The following is a 12,544-nucleotide window of genomic DNA, read 5'->3' as shown; positions in this document are numbered from 1 at the left end:
TTTCCATGAAGGACATTTGGACATTATTCCATGTGGACATTATCCACACATTTGGCCAACCCCAAATCTTAAGTGACTTCTTTGTGTCCCTCTGACTGGTTCTTCCATACCCCCCTTTAAATATTTAAATATAGCCAGACCTCTTCCCTGTCTCTCCCCACTCACTCTTAGATGGTCTCAGCCAGCACCACATATTTCAATCCCATCAACATTCCGTTGACTGTCAAGCTGACATCTTCCTTAAATCTTATACTATCCACACTACTACCAACTGAGTGGCCAAGTTCACAGTCAGAACATTATTAACCCTCATGATTTACTCAGCACCTAAAAGTGCTTACCACAGCACTCAACAATTATGTTAGGGTCAGGCCTTTGGCCTAGTGGCTAAGACTGCTTGGGATACCCATATCCCCTATCAGGTTGCCTGGGTTTGAGTGCGGATTCCACTTCTAATTCTAGGTTCCTGCTAATGTGTACACTGGGAAGTAGGAAGCGATGGCTCAAGTAGTTGGGTCCCTGACACACAGGGAGACCTTGACTGAGTTCCAGCTCCTGGCTTCAGCCCAGGCATTACAGATATGTGGGGGTAAACCAGCTGACAGGAACTTTCTCTATGACACACAAACACATGCACACGCACACACATTTAAAAGTTATGTTAAGCATTTGGAAGAACAGTTGAGACACCACCTAGAACACTCATTCCATATGGCATTACCCAAGTTCTAGTTCTGGCTGCACTCTCTATTCTAGCTTCCTGTTAATGCATACCATAGGAGGCAACAAGTGATGGCTCATGTACTTGCATCCCAGCCACCCACTTGGGAGACCTATACTGAGTTCCCAAATTCTGTCTTTAGCCTGGCCCTGCCCTAGATTCCACTAGCATTTGAGGAGTGAGCCAGTAAGTAGGAGATCCGTTGCTCTGCCTTTCAAATAAGAGAAATAAAAAGAATTTAAGCTCTATTAAGTTAGTATGTATTGTTAAACTAAACTTTACTGTTAAGATAGATGGCACAGTGGGCGTTTGGCACAGTAGTCAAGAAATCATTCAGAATGCATGCAGCCCACCTTGTAGTGCCTACGTTCAAATCCCAGCTCTGCCAATTCCAGCTGTCCATTAATGGGCACCCTGGAAGGCAGCAGTAACGGCTAAAATAGTTGAATACCTACCCCCTGCATGGAAGACTCCAACTGAGTTCCTGAATCCTGGCCTTGGCCAGGCAGTTGCAGGCATTTGGTGAGAGTTTCGGCAGATGAAAATATCCATCTCTGCCTTTTATACAATATGAACATCAGTAAAAGTGTTTTAGGAAAAGACGACAGTCATTAGCTAATCTCAAGTAGTTTCTTTAGATAAAAACCACTGGCATAACAGAAGACAATTCAAAACATGATATGTTCCAGGCACACAGTGGCCAAGTGATCTGGCTTGTTCCAAATCTAAGAATTGGAGCATCCAAATAAAGTGATGGATTTCCTGTCATACAGGAAATTCTCCGAGTATTTTCTTATCCTGAAACCACTGTTAAGATTTAGGTGACCAAAGTCTCCAACACAATCTTAAAGAACATAGAGTCAGAATTCTATGCAACCAGTTTAGAACAAGTCAGGTACAGTCAACTGAGTGTAGATTAATGCTGCCTTGAGAAGTTACAAAGCAAAGAAGATAAAACACTATCAACCATGCTCTCCTTTAAACAAAAATAGTGTTGTTTTCCAAAATTCTAAGCCATTTACCAGTTTCTCATCCATTAATGAAGTTACTCACAGTAACACAGGTGAATGTCAGACCTACTGTGAGGAAGCAAAGGCAGACACGAAACAAGCATATCCTACGTACTTCCACTTAAGTAAAGGTTCAAAAAGAATATGAAGGAACTTTCAGAAGTGAAGTAAGCAGCAGATATTTGGATTGGGGTCATGAGTATACAAGTGTATCTTTATCAAGATCCCAACTGTATATTTAGAGACACATGTGTTTTTATGAATGTCAAGCAGAATTCAGTTTTAAGACTCAAAGTGCTCTATAAGTCTTCTGGAATAGGAACAGCGAGAAATAAGTTTCTTTACTGTAGGATCTCACAGCCTTTTCATGCAAGGTACACTGTATTTCCAAGCAGAGGCTATAGTACACAGGATGTGTCACATTCCACTGCTCAAGGAAAAAACTTCCCACATACATACTAACATCTGTCAGGCACTAACGTTTCAGAAACCCAACAACTGTAGCATAGGAAAAAGTCACAAATGTCATTGTAAAAAATAGTCCACATCTAACTTCAGGCAATCACTTTCTGCTCAACTCTCCAGATCAAACTAGATGCAAAATACGCTCCTATAGAAGACATAAGTACCAGAATTTTCGTGCCCAAAACTCAACATTTAGTTTGGAAATGTGGACTTTAAATTCCTTCTGGCAATAATTAAGCAGTGAAGTCTTATCTATTGAAGAGCAAGTTTGCAACAAGGAAAAACTCCCATCAACATGTACACAACACTTGCCTTTCTGTTCTCTGTAAGGCATCCACTTCCTCCAGAAGTATACAATGGCATAAAACCGAAGTTTGTAAACATAGGTCTTACTTAGGTTGGATTCCTCACAAAGCTGAGACAGAATTGTGTGTAGGATTCTCAAAACCCACAGGGGGAAAGCGGAAACAAGACTGAGCAAGCATCTGTGATTCAGTCATGACAATGGCCCAATAGATCCCACGAAGAACTCTGAAAGCCGTGTAGCCTTAAGATATGAAGGGTCCAAGTCTACCTTAACAGACCATTCATTTTATGCCAGCTGCCACAGGCAAAGAGTATAAACGTAGGCAAGGTGGTCTCGGGTTAATTTCCACAGGGAAAATCTGCCGAGAAACATCAGCTACCAACCCTTCCAACAGCAGGGAGACTGGTTGCCTAGGTCCTGAAGGGGCAGCGGGATAGCACATCCCAGTTTCCACCAAAGCAGCCGATGCACTCCTGTGCCAAACTCGGCTAGTATCTGATCCGCAAGAAACATTCATACAAAAATCAAATTCCTATGCTATTTGTAGACAAGCTCTGTTTAGGAGTCAGTAGCAAAGGGCTAAGGTTGTGTCCATTGGCATCACCTATAAGTATTCATAAAGTACAAGTAATTTTAGGTCACCAAATTTCACAGTGCAAACCAAACAAGAAACTCACTGTGGTTTTTGCCATGACCAGAAGCCTAGCTACTGGTTATAAGGAAGTATGGCCTGAGAACATCAGACTTCTGAAAACTACAAGTTCTTTACACAAATCTTATCACAGGGCCAGCGTTGTGGTATAGCTGGTAAAGCCACCACCTGCCGTGCAGGCATCACATATGGGCGCTGCCCGAGTCCCAGCTGCTCCACTTCCGATTCAGCTCTCTGCTATGGCCTGGGAAAGCAGTAGAAGATGGCCCAACTCCTTGGGCCTCTGCACGTACATGGGAAGACCCAGAGGAAGATTCTGGCTCCTGGCTTCAGATCGGCAGAATTCCAGCAGTTGCAGCCAATTGGGGAGTGAACCAGCGGATGGAAGACCTCTCTTTTTCTATGTAAGTCCAACTTTCAAATAAATAAATCTTTATTTAAAAATTCACAATTTAGAGTAATTTCTAACACTTGAGTATTTTTAATTGTGTTTCCCTTTATTAAAGTTAGTATTCCTCCTAAACTATTCAGTTCTAGGGTTCTCCCCAAATCTGCTTTCAATATATGCTGACATTCAAAATGCATGTTCTGAAGACCTTCTGAGAAAAATTTGCATTAGAAGTTAAGGATGAGTAAGAAGTCCAACAATAAATACAGATATGCTAAACAGATGATTGTGAACCACTCATTGAGCAAACATCTTGGCAACAACTCTACACTCAACTGATCAGGGCACAGTCCACACTTACATGGTGCTGACATACAACGTAATGCGTGTTTCAACAGAACACTGCAGAAGATGCCGTGGTCTTCATCTCCACTGGGGAAGAAGGCCACAGAAAGCTTAGTAAATTATTAACAATAAGAAAAGCAACAACTGAACTTTACTGAGTGCTTAAAATGTGCAATACACGCAGGGAAATATATTTAGCTTTCAAGTCAGTCCTCGAGGTGTTAGTAGTCCATATTTTAGGTGAAGAAACTAAAATCCAGAGAGATTAAATAACTTAAGGTCAGAAATAGTGAGTAGCAGCTCTGGTACTCCAGGAGATCACTTTGGAACTGAGCTTTCAAGAGTGAGCAGGAGTCACTCAGGTGGAGACAGCAGTTGGAGAGCAAGAGCATTCCAAACAGAGAAATTTCAGTTCAAACATGTAGTTATCAGAAACACCCAGCTTCAATCTATCAATAGGCTACAAATGGCAGAGAAGAGTACAAGCCTGAGTAGTTAGGCAAACAGGACAAGTGGATAAGAAAGGAAACATGTGCCCTACGGCAGTTGAGTAATGATTGACATTATGTTTGTATTTAATATAATATTAAGAGTAAAAATGTCTATCAAGGCCAGAGTTCGGGCTATTTCCAATCCAGTTTCCTGTGAAGCTAGAGTCTGCTGCCTACCATGGTATACATTAAGTACTCAAGTCCCCGCCCCTAACATGGGAGACTTGGATCAAGTTCCTGGCTCCTACCTTTGGCATGACCCAGACTTGGCTGTTGTGGTTATTTGGGAAATGGAACCAGTGGATATACAATCTGTCTCTGCCTTTGAAATACTGAATAGTAAATGCTTAGTATTGAGAGCATCTTGTAAGGAGAACACAAACTAAGTAATTGACTCTCATTTTAGCTTCCTAACAGTCTCGTGAGGAAGGTACCACCATTATCCCATTTTACAATGGACAAGGCTGAGCTTTGAAGCAAGAAACTAGATTGCTTGGGGTTCTATTTACAGCTACAGAACCACATTCAATACCAAGGACCTGCCACTCTGTAGACTGTGCTGTTGGCCAACTGTTCCCCAGGGCTCTCATGTGATGCAGAGGAGGATGGGAACAGGGCAGCGAGGGGAAAAACAAGTGCACCAGCCTAGCAAGTGGCTGCAGCAGCCCTCACCGAAAGTATGGCAGCTGTGGGCTGTGGCAGAAGAGTCGTGAGAAATACACAGCTCGAGGCGTCACTGGAGGTTGCTGGAGACCTGGCAGCGGGAAAGAGAAGCGGTGACCAACCGGCAGCCGTGTGTAGAGATGCTGCTTCCGCTAACCAGGACAATGACTGGCAAAAGCCCCTGACAGAGTGGAGAATGGCCATGGATGCTCAGGAGGTCAAGGTCTTCCTGGCTACAGAGGGAAAGGTCCAGAGGGCAGTGGGATGGGTAGATCTGGAACTTTGTCTTAGGAAAGAACAGATTCAGCCACCAACACGTGGCAGGCATGAGTAGTTGGGTGTGCCCAGGGTGAATGTTAAGGTGATGGGTAGGAGTGTAGAAAACCCCAAGGATTCAGCAAAGAGCCCCTTTCTGCATCTGTAGGTTAAGATCTGTCTGCCTTCCTGAGACACCTCCCAGGCAGCACACTTCTACAAGTGAAGCACATAGTCACCAGCATTATTTCTGCCAAGCTTACTTGCTACCCCGTGTGAGGATCTAGACGGCGGATTTCTGCCAAAGCCAGCCAGTGGAACGGCATGTTTAATGGTCAAAGTAGAACTTCCTCGTTCATCAGGGTTATTGTCACAGATCTGCTTAGCCACTCCGAGCCCATGCTGCCCGTGTCAGTAATTCCACCTTGGCCACCAGCCCTGTTGGCTTTGGATGGGAGATCTGTAGGCTTCTAACGCTTTCAAGACATCCATCCCAAAGCCCGATTGCTGTTCTGCTCAACACTTTGCACCCCTCAACCGGACACATCACAGCATAGCTTATCTGCCTCATCACAAGTCTGCATTCAAGTCCTTGTTTCCAGTTTCTTTTTAAAGCAAAAAGCTTCCCAGTGATAGCATGTAGCAAGGAGAGGGTGAGAGGAAAGGGAAAAAAAAAAGCCGGTTTGGTCTGCCCTCACTGGCTGTTGCTACCTTGCAGTTTGTGACACAGACAGAGGGAGGTCTAATCAAGGGAAGGAGGCAGCCAGAGGGCCGTTTCATCCCCCTGGAAACCAGGAGCCCCCTTGATGCTGACGTCTGTGCCTACTTTCCCATGCGGTTCTCTTGTGCGACTTTGAGGGGGGCTCCGGAGCGATTTCGTGCCGTGCGCCAGCTGAGCGAGCCGCACAGGGCGGGAGGATCTGACTGAGCGGTGGCAGAGGAAGCCAACACGGAACTCACAGTGCTGGAACTGGCTCCGGTCTCGCATGCAGTTTTGGAAGTCAGCAAAAAAAACAGAAATCAAATTAACTCTCATCTGCTGCTGGAGGAAGCTCAGCCCGGCTTCATTACTATGCGAGAGGCAGCAAGGAACCTAATAGCCCAGCGTGCCTACTGTGTGGATCTGAAGATAATGTAAGTTCCCATACTGCTAATTTTCTGGTTTGAAATCATGCTTGGCCACAGTGCCATCAATTTGATGAGAATTTCTAGCGTGGAAAGTTATCTGCTGATCTTCAGAGATGTTTCCCCTTTCCTTTTATTAAGGAAACAGCACAGTGCAAGCTGAAATTCCTGACGGCAGCTGTGGCAATTCAGCCCAAGACTGAGAACTCGAACGAGAAATATATCCAATTACTATGGGATTACCACTGGTTGTTTTTTTAATTGACTTTCTCCGTACACTGCGTGCATCCCTGCTGTTTTGCACTGCCTGCTGTCTCAATATTGAGATGACTCAATCTAGTGTGATCGGTGTAACTGATAGCGGGAGACAGGATTAAACCCAATTCTTAGTAGCTACAAAACTTTCTTAGCCAGGGTCTCTCCCCAGAAGCTGAAAACTCTACAACCTGGCTGAACAACTCCGCATCTTCTGCTCAAAGTTCATCCTGTTTTGTCGTCCGTCCTTTGCGTTAAGATCAAAGCCGACGTTGGAGTCTGCTGGAACAGGGGACACAGGAAGCGCCACCTCGGCTCTCCATTACCGTAATAATGGGCGAGGGGCAGGCAGCCAGAGGATCGCAGCGTGCCCCACAGCGTCAGTGTGACAGAGTGCAGGGACGAAGATGAATGGCCAGCACAGGCTGTAACTTAGCGATCTCTCTACACTTCAGCTGCTGCCCGCTGCGGCTCGGAAATGGATATGCTGTGTGAAGAAAACACTTCTTTGAGCTCCATGAACTCTTTAATGCAATTAAGCGATGACACAAGGCTCTACAGTAAAGACGTTTCCTCCGGAGAAGCCAACACTTCCGATGCATTTAACTGGACAGTAGACTCCGAAAACCGCACCAACCTTTCCTGTGAAGGGTGCCTCTCACCACCATGTTTCCCCTTCCTCCGTCTCCAGGAAAAAAACTGGTCTGCTTTATTGACAGCTGTAGTGATCATCCTAACCATTGCTGGGAACATCCTCGTCATCATGGCTGTGTCCCTAGAGAAAAAGCTGCAGAACGCCACCAACTATTTCCTGATGTCACTTGCCATAGCCGATATGCTGCTGGGGTTCCTAGTCATGCCCGTGTCCATGTTAACCATCCTCTACGGTGAGTGGCACCACTTTCCCAGCCGGACCCACGCTGGTCACGTGCAGCATGTGCATGCCTCAAGACACGGGGGACAAACTGGGCAGAAGGCTCATCTATAGACTAGGGTTTACCATGCTGTACCATTTACTTGGTTTTTACTCTAAGATGGGGTTTCACGGAAGAAACTCAGATCTGTGATTAGTTTGGTGCTTGAAAACATGTGCATTTTGTAGAGGTTATGAAGTTTTACACTTCAAAATCTTTCACGTAGAAATGACCCAACACAGTCTTAAAGCAGTAACTTACCTGTCCTTTTGAATCCACTTTTTGTTTGTGCCTTTATACTCCCAGTCAGCCTTCAAGCGAGCGCAGTTTTATCTTTGTCACACAGTTTTCCGCACTTTTCATAGAATGGCCCAACCTTTCCAGTTAGCTTGGAGCATTTGCAGGAAGAGCACTGGCAGTGGAATGGACTGAATGCTACAGGAGGAGTCCCCAATTAGCCTAAGTGGATTACTCCCGTTCTAACTGTTCCCTGCCCAAAGAAGCCAGTATGAGAGCGTGCCTTTGAGTTATACCCCCAACTCCTTAAAAATGCATGTGTGTCAACGCCTCCTTTCTGGGATAGAGCAGAGTGGAAGATGAGACCGTCTCGCTTTCATTTCCAGTTTTCAAATAGGCAAACCTCACAGCAAAGTCAGTAAACACTGGGACGACTTCAGCAAGGAAAAGAACATGATATTCTCTCCAAATGCTGAAAAACACAGCCAGATTGAGAGCCAGACAATTGAAACATCACCAGTCACCCAGAGCTCAGGTACAGGTTCCAAGGGCTGTCTTGATTAGTTGGGCAAGTCTGAGGGGGCTAACAGGTTAGATTTTTTTTAAAAAATCATCCCAACCCTGAAGCGTGTGTGATGAAGGAGGGCAGACAGTTTTGCTCAGGGCTGCTGCGCATAGCAAAGCCAGCCCCACCCCCACTGCCACCTTGACCATAAGTATCACATCCGAGTGATCTCATTAAATTTGCTTGTCATTTCCCAGACTTGCTGGAAAGAGGTCCTCGCAGCCCAAAACCCCGCCCCACTTCGGAATCCAACTCAGAGGGGTGGCTTAGACAGGAACGGCTGCAAGAAGGCAGTCATGACCCCTGGTACCACCCACTCGGGGTGCAACGGCGCCCCCTTGCGGCAGCTGCTCTGCACTTAGCCTGTTCCAGCCAGGGTGCCACCCGTTCTGGAGACCAGAGCCACCTCTCTCAAGGAAGTGCCCCTTCCTTATCTAGGCCTCCGCCACCTCCTGGTAGGGGAAAGCCCCTCCAACAGCAGACATCAGATCCGAACAGGAGGAGCCAGCTTCCGTTCCAGGCAGTGTTGAAGGCTTGTTTTTAAATTCAAGTTCTTTGCGTTTTAACTGAAAGGGTCTGAAGTAGGCTTGTATCCTTCACCCTTTGTCTAAATAACCCTGGTAGCATTTGTGTGGTAGGGAAAGCAGAATTGTATGTGGAAGTTTGTTCAGCTTTGTAGGTCTGTAATAGAAAGTATGCTTTGTAAGTTTCCTTCTTACATGCAGGCAGAGCTAACCCCCACTGTTTCTACGGTTATCAGGATTAATGTCTATATAGCCATCGATTCCCTTCCAAAACTCAAACCAAAGAAGGACACTTTGCTTACGTGCATAAAGTATACCCTACTTTCTAGTACAGCAGGTGAGCCATCATGCACCTAATACTGGAGTTGTCTGGGGAGATTTTTAACACTTTATGGTTGGAACCAACATCTTCCCATCCTCCTGAAATGATTTCCCTGGGCTACTCTTTGCCTGGGCATAAGGACTTACCCTAAGGCTAGCCTGCTGACTGACAGTGCAACCAGGGATGAGAAACACTGCCTTAAGCAGCAGCTCTCAACGTAGGATCGTGAACTAGTTGACATCACCATCACCTGGAACCTACTGTAAGGAAAAAAAAAAAATTAGCTTGGGCCCGCCCCAGCCTCACTGGATCAGAACCTCTGTGGCAGGTGCAGCAGCCCGTTTTAAGCAGCCATCTAAGCTGTTGCTCACTCAAGTTTGTGAACAACTGCCTCCAAAAAGCAACTCAGAACAAAGACATCCATGCTTTTCTTCAATTCATCCCCTCACACTCAAAATACGAGTTTAGTACTAACAGCATTATTAGAATATCTCTTACCCTTCCGAACAAAGACATATTCCCAGTGTGGATTTTTAGTTATCATCTTGCACCATCTTTACCATCACTGTATGGGATTGGACTATGGTACTCAATGGCTAAGAGATAGTACATAACTTTAGGGACCTACAATCTGGAGAAATACATGTATAGATAAATAACAGCAGTACAGTGTGGAAGCTGTACTAACAAAGTATGTACATGCTTTGGGGTCCTCTAAGTCAAACTAAGATTTGAAAGGCAGAGTTATGGAGGAAAAACAGAGGCAAGTCATCCTTTTGACATAAATTGTCAAGACCCAATACAGTGATGTAGTGGGTCAAGTGGCCGCCTGTAGCACTGGAGTCCCATATGGGTGCTGGTTTGATACCTGGCTGCTCTACTTGGGACCTGGCTCCCTGCTTATGTGTCTGGGAAAGCAGGGGATTGTCCAAATACTTGGGCCCCTGTATCCACGTGGGAGACCTAGAAGCAGCTCCTGGCTTCTGCCTGGCCCAGGCTTGGCTATTGTAGCCATTTTGGGGAGTGAACCAGCAAATGGAAGATTCCTGTCTCCCCCAATTCTTTCAAATGAATCTTGAAAAGAAAAGGCCCCTCAAGAGGGACAATTTGAATTTGCCACACCACACTGACACAATTTCAGGTATTAGAAACTTGCAAACCCCCTATTCACAGCCAGCGGGATCTTAATGTAGTTAAAGACAGTTGCTAGCAAGCGCTGTTCCTTGCATTGCCTTTGCCATCACCCCTGCCTGTCCGAGACAAACTTATCGCAGGGTATGACCCACACATCCTAAGAGGCACAAGACTGCTTCCTGATATGGTCCTTCTGCATCCCAGGGTACAGGTGGCCTCTGCCCAGCAAGCTCTGTGCAGTCTGGATTTACTTGGATGTACTCTTCTCCACGGCCTCCATCATGCATCTCTGTGCCATCTCACTTGACCGCTACGTGGCCATCCAGAATCCCATCCACCACAGTCGCTTCAACTCCAGAACGAAGGCCTTTCTGAAGATCATTGCCGTTTGGACCATCTCTGTAGGTGAGTGGGAACACGCTTCAGCATCACCTTAGAAATGGCAGTGTGACTTTCCAAAGAGACTTGTTTCAGTGCACTGAGCCCTGACATCCCGTATCTGTGTTACCCGTCTCAAGATGTGTTTCAACATAGTAATAAGTGCTTTAGGAAAGGGAATCTGTTTATGTCACTGCCTGCCAATGTGAATGTGTATTGCTTCGCATATCATACAAATGCTAGTAGGGTTTAACACACACACAGGAATAATGGCACTATTCTCCCCAAATCACATTCAAGGTCACTAAACCTGGGTATTTCCCAGAGATCTCATTTTCTATCACTGCTGAATCTGTGGTCAGTCTAAGGATGCAGATCCCATACTCAAGAACCAAGAGTGCCTTAGAGTGTAGAAAAACATTCCAGGGGACCAGATCCCATAGCTCAGAAAGAAAAGGTGTGGATGGAACAAAGTGGCAAAACTTGATTAGGAGCAATGCATTTCAGCTTGTCCATGGCCTCTGTGGCCTCTCTTCCTGCTATGACACCACACCCCAAGTGATTCAACCCTCTTGGCTAGGTTGACCATACACTCACCCTCTTCCTGGGCTGCTCTTCTGTCATACACCCAACAGTCATTCCATAGACAAGGAAACCAGGACTCAGAGTGACATAACTGTGCTAGGCCCCACAACTAGCAAGCTATTTTGAGATTACTCAGTTCTGATGGGTATGAATCATACTTACATGTTTTCCACATATTTGAGAAATCTTGTGCATTTTAGATTGTGGACTTCACATCATGGTTTGATGTAGACAGGAGACCCTATTGTATGCGTTTGATGCAGTAGGAAACATGAGTACAGTGGGTTTGTGGCTAACCAGGCAAGAACCGACCTTCCAGCACCAAGCCCTGATCTTTCTGATTGTTTAGGGAGGGAGGCTGGCAGAGTTTTTGCCACAAGATGCTTGTGGTTTAAGTTTGTGCAATCTTGGATTCATTCTAAAAGGAGTGACAGTAAAAGGACAGCTGTTTGCAGTCCCAGCTGCTTATAAAACCCCAATGAAGAGCATTCTAGGACTTGGTTCAGGTGAAGTACAGCCCAGGTATGGGACCACCAAGACAGATTGCCAGAGGGGGAAAATGAGCAAAAGGAGATTAAGGATGGTGCGAATGAAACAGCAAAGTTATTGACACATTTACTCTAGTTTTACCCCCATAGGTTGTTCTACCACTCAGATAAGAAATGCAAGTTTTTACACACACACACAGCAATTCCCCCATCATAGTCCAATATCCCAACAAATACTGTAATAAAGTCTAGCAGTTTCCAGGCACCTGAGCCACAGACTTAGTAGCCTACGAAACTTATAGGCAGTCAGCTGCAGAGAGGCAAGTTACATAGGATGACATCACTCACATCTAGGAGTCAATCCAGGTCATTGACTCCAAAGCCTACACTGTCCACTGTGGAATGAGACAGATTGTCACTGGCTGTTTCTGGCTATTGCCCCAGGAGACAGGCATGCTAGAATGGTTGTGGGGGTGCTGGCCAAGGGTGTTGTTCATCTATTTCATCAAAACTTATCACATATCTGTGTTCTTGAGCACTGCAACTACCGAAATAGAAGAGACAAGCATTTAATGAGCTCCAACAGATAAGTAAGGAAACCTAAGAAAAATGGACTTACATAAACCCTGTCCCAGAAGCCTGTGAGCTATATGGCTGGGAGGCAGGGGAGGGCACAGATCAGATAAGAACTAAAGAAGGGCCTGAGGAGGCTCAGCCCAA

General features: G+C 45.6%; 1 protein-coding gene across 1 annotated transcript in view; it reads left to right on the top strand.

Annotated features, from left to right (window-relative positions):
- The first annotated feature begins 6,050 nt into the window (after window positions 1-6,050).
- The window catches only part of HTR2A (5-hydroxytryptamine receptor 2A), a 61,361-nt gene continuing 54,867 nt past the window's right edge, over window positions 6,051-12,544 (top strand). The window contains exons 1-2 of the mRNA XM_062195336.1: window positions 6,051-7,564; window positions 10,578-10,778. Of these exons, the coding sequence (XP_062051320.1) occupies window positions 7,156-7,564; window positions 10,578-10,778 (610 nt within the window). The 5' untranslated portion in view covers window positions 6,051-7,155. The remainder of the gene's footprint in view (window positions 7,565-10,577; window positions 10,779-12,544) is intronic.

This window comes from Lepus europaeus, chromosome 6 (genome assembly GCF_033115175.1).
Source record: "Lepus europaeus isolate LE1 chromosome 6, mLepTim1.pri, whole genome shotgun sequence".
In the NCBI taxonomy this organism is placed as follows: domain Eukaryota; kingdom Metazoa; phylum Chordata; class Mammalia; order Lagomorpha; family Leporidae; genus Lepus; species Lepus europaeus.
This window is presented reverse-complemented; position numbering and strand designations above follow the sequence as displayed.